The sequence below is a fragment of the Myotis davidii genome, unplaced genomic scaffold (genome assembly GCF_000327345.1).
Source record: "Myotis davidii unplaced genomic scaffold, ASM32734v1 scaffold295, whole genome shotgun sequence".
In the NCBI taxonomy this organism is placed as follows: domain Eukaryota; kingdom Metazoa; phylum Chordata; class Mammalia; order Chiroptera; family Vespertilionidae; genus Myotis; species Myotis davidii.
In genome coordinates this window covers 328,070-340,639 of record NW_006286683.1, presented here as the reverse complement: position 1 = coordinate 340,639, position 12,570 = coordinate 328,070, and the positions used below count along the sequence as shown (strand labels likewise).

Sequence of the window (12,570 nt, the reverse complement as noted above, 5' to 3'; positions counted from 1 at the left end):
CCCATTTCCCAGTCCCACCAACTGAGCCACATGGGCCAGGGCCGAAGAAGGGCTTTATTTTTAAATCTAAATTAATTTCATTACAATGTGACACTTTTACAGCAACTACTCTTATAAACCGAATTATTTCCTTCTTTATTTCTGCGACTGAGACATCATAAAAACACTACTAATTATAATATGTCAGCAAACCTGGTCAGCCTTAGTTCTGCTCCGTATGTATGAGAAACTCCTTTAAACAATGGGAAGATGCCTGGCTGGCGAGGCTCAGTGGTTGAGCGCTGAACTATGAACCAGGAGGTCAGGGTTCTGGCTTCCCCCACGGGTTTTCAGTTTTCTTGCCGGGGGGGACACTCAGAGACAATAGACAAGGCTGCAGGGTGGCTTCAAGGAAGCTCTCTAACAAATGAATATGTCATCTACTCAGGCTCCCAATTAGCATGCGAGATAGACATCAATAAATACTCAGCTGCAGGGTTAGAAATAAATGTGATTGTTAACTCTGCGGCCTCGAGCCAGCAACTGTCTGAGTCTAATGTGTCTGAGTGTATCCCGCGAGGCAAGCCATCTTGTCGAGACCGGGGTCACAGCAAACGTGCTGGTTGAAGATGCAACGTGACGGGACTGTGAGAATGACATGCAGCTCCGCTGGCTGGAGCCCTCGGAGGATCTCACATTCACTGCTTCAGTCGGACAACCTGCCCGGCCGGTGTGGCTCAGCGGTTGAGCATCGACCTAGGAGCCAGGAGGTCACGGTTCGATTCCTCGTAAGGGTACATGCCCGGGTTATAGGCTCAATCCCTGGTAGGGGGCGTGCAAGAAGCAGCCAATTGATGATTCTCTCTCATCATTGATGTTCTATCTCTCTCTCTCCTTTCCTATCTCTGAAATCAATTAAAAAATATTTAAAGCCGATCCATGATTCTCTCTCATCATTGATGTTTCTCTCTCTCTCTCCCTCTCCCTTCCTCTCTGAAATCATTAAAAAAAAACAAAACACCCCAATACAGCCGGTCCCTCTGAACCAGTTCTGTGGGCTTCCTGTGACAGAGACACGCACGTACTCACTCCCGGGACACGCGTGTACTCAGCGGCCTCCTCCTGCCCCAGGAAGCAGCTCCCACCCTCGCATCCTCGGGCCACAGCTGCTGCCGCTTCTGGCAAGGTCAGCGCCCAGGGGTGTCTGCTCCGCCTCACAGCTGACGGCACCCACACTCGCTGCCAACCCAGCACGGCACCTGGGCCCCTGAACCTCAGACACCCAGCGCCAGATGCTGGCAAGAAGGCAACAGGCTGCCCCCGAGGCCCATTCCCGGGTGGTGGCATCTCGTTTCCTGGGAGAACCTCCATTCACCATCACTAACTTGAGCGCTTGCAGGAGAGGCTGTGGGCTCCCCCTCCGAGCCTGACCCCGGACGGCCCTGTGGGCCCAGTGGGCTGAGCAGTTTCCTCTCCCCTCGCACCAGGCCGCTCCACACCGACCACCTGCTCTCCATGAAGGAGAGTTTGCGCTCAGGGCTCTAACCAGACCCACCACGTGTGGCCCAGAAATGGAACAGCCTCTTGGAGTTCTTCTTTACATAGATTTCTATTGATTTCAGAGAGGAAGGGAGAGGGAGAGAGACAGAAACATCCATGATGAGAGAGAATCATGGATCGGCTGCCTCCTGCACGCCCCACACTGGGGATCGAGCCCGCCACCCGGGCATGTGCCCTGACCGGGAATCGAACTGTGACCTCCTGGTTCATAGGTCGATGCTCAACCACTAAGCCCTGCTGGCCAGGCCAGGCTTATTCTTAAAAAAATAAAAGAAGAAACAAAAGGCATTTGAACAAATTAGCAGGGCCTGGACCGCACGGCCACAGCCTGACCACGTAATTACCACTTGTGTCTGCTGCATTCTGAGGGGCCCGCTGGTTTCACTTCACTTGGCTGCATCGCAGAGGCTCTTGAACGAAACCCAGCAATCAGAGGGCAGGCCTCTAACACTCTTCAATGCCACCCGATTCCAACCCGCCACCCACCTCGTCCAGCCCTTGACCGAGTCCCACAGACACCACGCCACTGCCACTCCCCCAGATGTCTGAGGTGCTACAGCTCCAATTCTCAGAGAAGGCTCGGAGAGGGCGGACAGGTGACACAGCTCATCAGAGACAGTGTCACCCTCGGACCTGGGGCCTCTGACTCCTGGCTACGTGCCCTTTCCAAAACCCGTGGCCACCTCCTTAGGAAACCACCAAAGAGCCCAGCCAGCATGGCTCAGTGGTTGAGCCCCGGCCTGTGAACCACGGTTCGATTCCTGGTCAGGGCACATGCGCAGGTTGTGGGCTCGATCCCCGGTAGGGGGCGTCCAGGAGGCAGCCGATCCGTGCTTCTCTCTCATCATTGATATTTCTATATCTCCCTCTCCCTTCCTCTCTGAAATCAATAAAAATATAGTTTTAAAAAAGAGAGAAAACCACCAAAGAACAGGTAATGCTGCCCACGTGTGCTGTGTTTTTCAACAGGAGCTAAAAAAAAAAAAAAATCATGGAAACAAAGGCGGACAGATCCCTGGAAAGAACTGCTTGCTTCTTCTCTATTATTCACTTTGCAAAAGAATCCTTCCTACCCCTGGGGGTTAAGGCAATGGCTGATATTTTAATGTTCTTTACATCTGTTATGCTAATAGCCTACTAATAGCTAAATGACTCTTCCCAAGTCATCCAACAAGGTGACAGGGGGAATTGAAGCTCCGTCACTAGACTCTCCAACTCTTTCTTCCTGATGCATAAAAAAATCAAAAGCCTGCAAAGGGGGAGACACCACACAGGGCGGCTTCCCGGGAAGGCTGGGGCGGTGTCGTGCTGGAAGGAGGCACTACATGAAAGATGAACTCACTTCCCTACAAATGCCCTTGATTCACAGACATAGAAAGACAGGGAGACTATAGAGCAGCGGTTCTCAACCTGTGGGCCCTTTGGGGGTCGAACGACCCTTTCACAGGGGTCGCCCAAGACCATCGGAAAACACATCTATAATTACATATTGTTTTTGTGATTCATCACTATGCTTGAATGATGTTCAATTTGTAACCATGAAATTGGGGGTCACCGCAACATGAGGAACTGTATTAAAGGGTCGCGGCATTAGGAAGGTTGAGAACCACTGCTATAGATAGAAAAAGAGACATCAGCCCTGGGCGGTGGCTCAGTCGGTGGGAGTGTAGTCCCATCAAACAGAAGGTTGTGGGTTCGATCCCTGGACGGGGCGCGTGCAGGAGGCAACCGATCGATGTTTCTTACATCGATGTTTCACTCTCTCACTCTCTCTCTAAGAATCAATCCATCTCCTCTCGTGAGGATAAGAAAAAAGAGAGACAGCAGACCATGAACCCTTTGAATAAGGACTTGAACCGAAGGTGTCAGATGAAAGCAGCAATTGGCTGCCTGGACCCGAACAGTTCCTCAGCCTCCAGCCCTTCCTTCCTCGCCAAGCACACGGGCTGACTGGTCTACCCACTGGGCGGGACCCAGCACAGCATTTGACTCAAAGGCTCAGCAAGTTCTCCATGAAGCCAGCCATGCCCCTTTCTCCGAGAAAGCCCGAGAGCGGGAATAACATTTCATTGTGTGCGATCCTTCAGAGTTAACACAGGAGCTTCTCCACAGCCGTTTGATGCCTGAGCTATGATGAAGACATCCCCACCAGGAGGGCACCGCTGCCTGTCCGTCCTCACGGCGTGGGGAACCTGTCAAGCTGGAGACAGTTCTACTTGCCCAACTAACAGAGAGGCCGAGCTTTGCTGTCACCCCCTGTGTCCTTGTTCCAGGGTCAGTGACAGGACAACATCCTCCACTGCAGAACAGCGTGGACATGGAGATATGGAGCGTGCTTTCTGCCCAAGGGGAGACACGCCATGGGGTAGTTGGTTGTTGCTACGGTTGGAGAAGAAGTTTTAAGCAGCGAAAATATGAACGGGAAGTCCTGTACTGGAGAACGCTAGGGAGACGAACAGGAGCCCGTAAGAGTCAAGATTAGGTCTGTCCTATCTAGTGTGATAAGGTCAGACCCAGCAGTTTCTGGCACAAACTCTTTAAGAGCGTGAACAAGTGAATGAGTGAGTAAATGTGAGGCAAGCTACCTAACATTCCTTACGTAACCCAATGCGCTTACCTCAAGCAGTGAGAGGACATTCTATACATTCCTTTGTAGGGACTCAGAATAGTGAGTGTAGTTCAGTTACTTTGAGAACCTAAGTTCTGTTTTTTGGGGTTTTTTTTTTTTTCAGGGGCCATAAAACACCAAATGTAACTAATTTTTCTTCCCCATACGAATAAATTGGACCTCTAATCTAAAACCTCACTTTAGTCGAGCCTGGCCGGCGTGGCCCAGTGGTTGAGCGTCAACCTATGAACCAGGAGGTCGTGGTTCGATTCCCGGTCAGGGCACATGCCCGGGTTGTGGACTGGATCCCCAGTGTGGGGCGTGCAGGAGGCAGCTGATCCATGATTCTCTCTCATCATTGATGTTTCTCTCCCTTCCTCTCTGAATTTAATAAAAATATATTTTAAAAAGTAGTAATAATAAAAAAACCCATCACTCTAGTCCAGATTTCTACTCACCATCTGCGTGCGCACGCACATGTGCACACACACACACATGCACACACACACACACTCACTGCTCATCTAACAGAAGTGAGCTCCCCTTCCTGCTTCGATTCCCACCCTCCCCTGTGCACTTGAGGGAGTTGAATGGCCAGGCCACAGGCAGCAAAAGAGCCGACAAGTACAGAAAGCTCCACTCTTACAGAATGATGGGAGAACCACAATTTGGATGCAGGACAACATGAGATAATTTCCACTGTTTTGCATTATATAGGAAAATATGTCATGTCAACAGAGGAGGAGAAATCACACAAAACAGATGCACCCCAGCAAGGCACTCCATTTCCATTTTTATTGGACATAGTGACTAAATCACTCGCCTTGCATAACAACTCATGCGTGATTCTGATGAGCTGTTACTTCCTTTCTATCCTCCTTTTTGAGTGGATTTGCTTTCCTGAAGATGACACGGGCAGAATGTCAGTCCCCTGGGCAGGCCGGGGGCGGGGCCCCACCAGCCGTCCCCAAGCCAAGGTTAATGAAGCGGCTTCGGCAACTCTTCACCTTGGCCCAGACACTGCCTGCTGGGGGGCCTCCTCCCTCTAACCTCGCTTCCATGTGAAGAGCGCTATTCCCAAACCGCTTCCTGCCACTCATTCCCAATCCGTGTGAATCCACTCAGATCCAGTCCCAGCAGGAAGTCACTTAATAAGCTTCCCCGAAGGAGACCTTCCCTGCCCGGGGTTCCCTGGAGCTCAAGCTGAGCGGGGGGGCGGAGGGGGGGCTGAAATATCATCACCCCGAGACCTAAGAAGGAGCCTGCAAAATGCAGGGTAGCTTTTGACTCCGCGGTGAATACTTTCCCAGCCAGAGACTTCATTACATCAGCAGCTCCTGAGTCATAACAAACACCTGAGCTCAGACAGCGGGATTGGGGGTGGGGTGGGAAGGGGGGGGGGCTGTGAGTGACAGGCCTCGCCCACTGCCGGCAGGAACAGATGGGCTCCCAGGCGAGTCATCTCTCACTGGTGCCCTCTGGACAACCATCAAGCTGACGAAGGGCAGAAACGAACTGACGTGTTCTCACTTCCTCGTCACCGTGTTTATGGTGAATGAAATCTCTTGCAATCCATTCATGGGGCCATTTTGGTCATCCTTGTGGCTCTTACATTAAATTAAAGACAACTTTTAATGATTTCCCAAAAATGTTTACTCTTATTATACTGGATGGGAAAGCTGCAACCCAAACACACAGTTGCTTATATGTTCACACATACACACACACACACACACACACACACACACACACACACACGTAAGTGCATGTTTTCCTCGTGCCCCTCCCCGACAAGCACCAAGAGCCAATCTGTACAGAAAGACAGGCTAGTTTTCATGCCACAAGTCAAAGGTGTAGCTTTAGCTTGAAGCCTATGTCTGTACATGTTGCTGTAGGATGGATGGTGCTTACCTATGTTTCCTTTAAAAGATCTGTATTTTGATTTTTCAAATGAGTCACATGCTGCCCATGTCCCCTCTAAGGCCCTCCTCACAGTTTCTTAAAAAAAAAAAAAAAAATCTAACCACGCAGAGGCTGAACTCCGGCCCGGGTGACATTGAAATGACCTTGCACACGGCTCGCCAGGATGGTTTCTGTTCTGGAAGCTGCCTGACAACAGTGCTTTATTGGGCTCCCCGGCAGCCGCAGGCAGAGCGAGAGTCCCAAACCAACAAACACGTGGATTTAAAAATGTACAAAGTCAAATTCAAGAAGACTGCATCGAAAGAATTTTAAATGGTCCACGCTGGCCTTAAAACCTTCAAGATGCTGAAATGTGGATGGAGAGGCGGGCCAACTTTGGGAGGGCTACTACTCGGCGAACGGCTAATTCTCGTCCTGGCTACAGTTAAAATACAGAAAACACTTATTCCAGATTCGTCCAGAGGAAAATCTGTCTCTTCAGGGAGAAACATTACCAGGAAACAAAGGAAAAGCTCTCAATATCCTCAATAGCTTTAATCAGAGACTTTGCATTTGACACAAAGAAAGGATTAATTATGCACAGACCAAGGCAGTTAAACAAGTCCTTGGCTTACACAACAATAACAACAACAAAAACAGCCTAAACTTGTAAATGGTAGTTTTTGTTTATTTGTTTTAGTTAACGATATTCAGGACTTCTTAGGAGATTCTACTTTTTTAAATCGTAGGTTTTAAATAGCAAACATAATGATAACTTTAACGTATTTATTAACCGGATCTCTTGAATGCTTTAAGAGGTCTTACTGCAGGCCAAGGTGAAACACAGGAGAAACATGTTATTAACCTGAAGGGAGAGCCGGGTAACATTTTGTCTAATGCTACGGTAGTACTCGACCTCTGGGACAGATAAAAGGACTTGATTTTCCCCATAAAATTTACAGATCTTGAACTCTACCAAAGGAAGAAAGAAATCTTATACTGCCTGGAAAAATGTCCTAATAACTGGCTTAAACTTTATTTTAAAAGACTTTCACTTATACACTATCTTGGCTTCCCGGGAATGTGCCCTTGATCGGAATCGAACCTGGGACCCTTCGGTCTGCAGACTGATGCTCTATCCACTGAGCCAAACTGGCCAGGGCTGAACGCCTGTCCGTATCACCCTGCAATGGCCTTTGCACTCTCAGGGCCACTACCTGGTCCCCAGTTCAGAATGTCTCCCACACCTCAAAGCCCCTTCTCTCTCTGACTCGCTCATGCACACGGGGTTCCCACACATACGTGTACTAAATCTAGTCATTTTCTCTTGCTCATCTGTCCCGTGTCTGAGTATTAGACCAGCCAGAAGAACCTTGAGGGTAGGGGGAAATCTGTTCCTCCCCACATGGGTCATTACATCTTAAGTAATTACAATGAAAAAGTCATCTCCTCAGTCACACTGGCCACATTTCAAATGTGCAACAGTCACGTGAGGCTCGTGGCTACTGCTGTGGGCGATACAGACAAGGGACGTGGCATCGTGGAAAGTGCTGGGGACAGTGCTAGCTTCTCAGGTGGACGGCAGGGGCTGGAGAAACCGTAAGCAAAGTCCTGGCACCACAGATAGAAGTTTAGCCAGTGGCAGTGGCATCTCGTGATCGCTGAGTGATAAGCCATTTCTTTAGAGCAGGAGAAATCCAAGTGAGAAAGAATCTTAGTGATCTTAACAAGACTCGGGTGCTGGTGAGGCCCGGAGGTGCTCCTGAACCCTCTTCTCATTCGCCCTTCATAGCACAGCAGGAGCTGGCGATGTGATGACCCCATCTTCCAGGCACTGAACGAGGCTCAGAGAGGCTGTTCCTCACACCCAGGGTCACACAGCGCAGGCCCAGATCCCTGAGCCCACTTTCTCTCTCACCAACAGAGCAAGGACTTCTGGGATGGAGTGGGAATGTGACCTGGGCACCACCAGACCCGGCAGAAAGCCTACCAGAGCCAGAGGCAGCTTGTCCTTAAATAGCATCCCTTGCCCGGCCGGTGTGGCTCAGTGGTTGAGTGTCCACCTATGAACCAGGAGGTCAGGGTTCGATTCCCGGTCAGGGCGCATGCCCGGATTGTGGGCTCGATCCCCAGTGTGGGTTGTGCGGGAGTCAGCCGATCCATGATTCTCTCTCATCATGGATGTTTCTATCTCTCTCTCCCTTTCCTTTCCTCTTTAAAATCAATGAAAATATATTAAAACAAACGAGAACACACAGTCATGCCTTCGTGTTTGGAAAGGGAAGCGCACGAACACTGCATTCACGAAGGCTGAGCAGTGACACAGCCTCACGTCCAGGGGAGCCAGGGCCGCTCTGCAGCTCCGCGTGCGGCGTGATAGCTCAGCTTTTACGTGGTCACTGTCCCGTTAAATTGCTTAGAAAATGACGCTTTATCGTGTACTTTACACTGAGAGCTGTCAGAGCCCTTTTTAAATCGCTCTGATGGCTGACAGCCAGGCGACGTGGTGGGGGAGCCCTGAGCCCGCGTTTTCCCAGGACCCGCAGGGGCAGCGGCCCCACCGGGCTTACCTCCGGGGCGAGCCATCGCCGTGCGGCTGGATGATGACCACCTTCACGGTCATGGACGTGCGCAGCAGGTCGATCATCTGCTCGTGGGTCAGCGTGGCCACGGCCACCTTGCAGATCTCCACCAGGCGGCTGCCCTGGCGCAGGCCCGCCTTCCAGGCAAAGCCGAAAGGCTCCACGTCCGCGACGATGCCTTCGAAGTTCACGTGGAAGCCGAGCTGGCCCAGCCCGTTCCTCCTCAGGGTCATTTCCACAGTCTCGCAGCCTCTGGTCACTATCTGAGGGGACAGGAGACGGTCAGAGACGCGGCGGTGGGGTCCCCATGTCAGAGGTGCACACACGGGCCTCATGCCCGCTCCTCAGCCCCGCAGTCTTGCCCTCGAACTGTCCACGTGACAGGGACACAACTCAATCCAAGTTCAGCATCATTAACCATATGGGCATCAGACGCAAAACAATGTAACACGAGTTACACAATGGTTTCATTCTTCTTTTTTGTTTTGGTTAATCCTCACCCAAGGATATTTTTCCATTGATTTTTAGGGAGAGTGGGAGAGATGGGGAAAGACAGAGAGACATCGAGGTGAGAGAAACACATCGACTGGTTGCCTCCAACCGGAGCCAGGGCCCAAGGAGCCTGCAACCAAGGTACGTGCCCTTGACCGGAATCGAACCCGGGGCCCTTTGGTCCGCAGGCTGACACTCTATCCACTGGGCCACACCAGCTAGGGCAATGGTTTCATTCTTCAGAGGCAAATCCACCTTGTCACAGGTGTCCTGCCTTTTCTCAGAAGCCCTCACCTTAGGGCTTGTGACCTTAAGACGGTCTCTGATGATCCCCCCTCCTTTCTTGGCTGTTAAGCACAGGAATTGCACTGCTCCAGACGGACTGTCCTGGTGCAAAAAGGACTCTTTTTAAAATATATTTTTATTGAATCAGAGAGGAAGGGAGAGGGAGAGATAGAAACATCGAGGAGAGAGAATCATCGATCATCGATCGGCTGCCTCCTGCACGCCCCACACTGGCATATATGCCCTGACTAGAAATTGAACCAGTGACCTCCTGGTTCATGTGTCAACACTCAACCACTGAGCAATACTGACTGGCTGAACCGATGACAATTTTCACCCGACAAACACGAAAGCCTGTCAGACAACTTCATTCAACTTCAAAATGGCCCAGAGCACTTCCGAGCTAACGCTGAGCGACTTGCCCCCCGATGGGCAGCAGCAGCAGCAGATGCCAGGGAAGCGGGGGGTACTGGCCCTGCACCAACCTGGGGACACCTGTTCCTGCCCGAGGACGCTCCCCTGTGGAAAGATGCCCTCGCTCGCCTGGGCGCTGAGGCCTCAGCTCTTATGTGCCCGGCCAGCCAGGCTCCCGGCACCTGCCACCAGGGCGGTGTGAGGTGGCACTCCTCCAGCGGGCCATCTCTTGGGGGCCTTGGGCAACCCCAGGCCGCAGCCTGCGGGCTCTGACACCCTGCGAGTATGCAGCAGCATCCCAGAAAGGAAACGAAAGAAGGGGTTGCACCCCACTCCGTGCACTACAGCCACCCCCAAAGGCCTTCCTGAGAACAGCAGGTCCTGCCTTCTTACCAATAGGAACGCAACTTCTAGTTCAAATCCTACCTCCTCCTGAGGACGGAGGTGAAGGGCAAGCTTCTCCGGGGTCCCCACTCTGCCTGCTGCTGTCTCCTCCTGCCCCTGCCATCTGCCACGCCCCACCTGTCACCTCCAACCTTTGTTCATCCGCTATTTCTTGCTTTTCAACATTCGCAAAGGCGGAAGGATCCTGTTCCCCATTGATCTGCAGTTCCTCTCATCCTGACATGGACTCCATCATCACATGACATAGCCATTCATTCCCTGGGTGCCATTCATTCCCTAGGCGCCATTCATTCTCTAGGTGCCATAACCACAGTGGACTGTGCACAGTGGAAGCCAATAGGAACCGGTACTGAAGGCCTCCGGACGTAGGGAATGCAAAAGCCGGGGGCACTTACCCCCAGGCGCTGGACCATTTCCCGAATGTCCTCCGGGCAGCCGTCCACCGAGGAGAGGAGGATACACTCTCCTCTCTCGTAAAACACTTTGATGCTCGTGAGCCCCGAGGTCCAGCCGATGACGTCCCGGCAGGAGCAGTTGAAGACCACATTCTTGGACTCCTTCTCGATCAGCATGATGAACTCGTTGGAGATGCCCAGCAGACACTCGATGTCGGCGGCCTGGCCGAAGTCCCGGGCCACCACGTGCCACATGATGGCCCCCACGCTGAACAGGTGGGCGTCCTTCCGCGGCTTGACCTTCTCCTTCTTCTTGGCCCCCAGCGTGATGAAGCTGAACTTGGCTGAGGTGTCCACGGTGGCCGTGGTGACGAAGTTCTCCGCCAGGTCCTTCAGGTACTCCTGCCGCGTCCGGGTGGCCATGGCGCGGAACTTCTCCGATTTGTGGGCCGCGTTCTCCGCGTTGATGACTTTGGCTAAAAGGAAGTCCCGGAACACGGCGGACTTTGGGAACGTGACGCCTTTGGGGATGGGGGGGCCGAACGGGGGCACGTCTTTTGATCTAGAAACGCCAACGCTGGGGAGGAAAGAGAAGCAAGATGAGCGGTGATGCTGAAACCCCTCCCTTCAGGAACCCTTTCAGCTGAGCCAACTATTTGTAGCTTCCTGTCTTCCTCATTTCTGGATAAGTTTTTTTTAATATATATATTTTTATTGATGTCCGAGAGGAAGGGAGAGAGATAGAAACATCAATGATAAGAGAGACTCATGGATCGGCTGCCTGCTGCACACCCCACTGGGGATCGAGCCCCCAACCTGGGCATGTGCCCTGACTAGGAATTGAACTGTGACCTCCTGGTTCATAGGTTGACGCTTAACCACTGAGCTTCCCTGGCCGGGCTGGATACGTTTTTATTTGAGTGGTTTGCACACCCCTCCTCTGTCACGGAAAGCATAATGCAGTCCACTCTGCTTATAAGATCTATATTTATATCCCAAAAATTCCTCCCGGGTGATTTAATTAAAATAAAAATCCTGGAAAAAAATAGGTATTATGTCTGTTTAGGGTTTTTCTTTGTGCTAATGAGCCCCCTCATGATAGAAGCAATAAACTAAAGATAGAAAGAAACTGAAAAGACTTGTTTGACCTAAAAAACGGCAGCCAATAAAAATCAAACCAAATACAGCACAGCCCTCGGCTGAAGGTTCCAATCCTTAGGATGGTTCACTTAAGATTATTTTTCATAATTACCATTCTGAGGGAGAGATCGCGGAAGAATCAGCAATTTACCATGTTTGCACCAACACTGTCTAGTCAAGTAGAAAGTTTATACAGAGCAGATACTACATTTCTTCCTTTTCTTTTTCTTTTTCTTTTAGCATCAGTGAGTGGATCTGAGCATTAGGCCAGCGGTGTTTCGCTCGGATATGTATAAAAATCGCCGCGGGAGGAAGACCAGCAGGTGGCAGGCATGCTGAGCCAGCACACCGCACAGTAGGACCAGAGAATCGCCGGCTCTAACAAGCTGACTGGGAGCGTGGGCATGGGCTGGAGATGTCAACTGGCAACACCTAATGCACAGGCGGGTTCCTCTGCCTTCAGGAGTCCTCACAGGCCCCCCAGGCTCCACCCACACTGCGCCCCGCCTGGGCCCATCCGCAGTGAACTGGCAGCAACTGTGTTCAGATGATTAAGGGCAGAGCCTTTGAGGGGTGCCAGGCCTCGGACAGTTGTTCTGCATCATTTCTGCTCTTTATCCTTCACAGGTACACATATGTCCTGAAGTACATATGATTAATCCCACGTTTAAGAGAAGGAAGCAAAGGCTCTGAGAAATAAATAATTCATACCAAGCACCTCAACCTCAGGTCAAAGGCCCTCTCTTTTCCCAGAACCCCACGGAAGATCAGCCGTTTCTTAGGAAAGAGTTGCCCAGCCCGGCCGGCA

The 12,570-nt window shown here is 51.4% G+C and overlaps 1 protein-coding gene across 1 annotated transcript in view; it reads right to left on the bottom strand.

The window, feature by feature from the left end:
- SIPA1L2 (signal-induced proliferation-associated 1 like 2) overlaps window positions 1-12,570 on the bottom strand; it is a 52,093-nt gene that overhangs the window by 21,519 nt on the left and 18,004 nt on the right. Inside the window, exons 7-8 of the mRNA XM_006758645.2 lie at window positions 10,623-11,199; window positions 8,620-8,894 (exon numbers count right to left, since the gene is read on the bottom strand). Coding sequence (XP_006758708.1) covers window positions 8,620-8,894; window positions 10,623-11,199 — 852 coding nt within the window. The remainder of the gene's footprint in view (window positions 1-8,619; window positions 8,895-10,622; window positions 11,200-12,570) is intronic.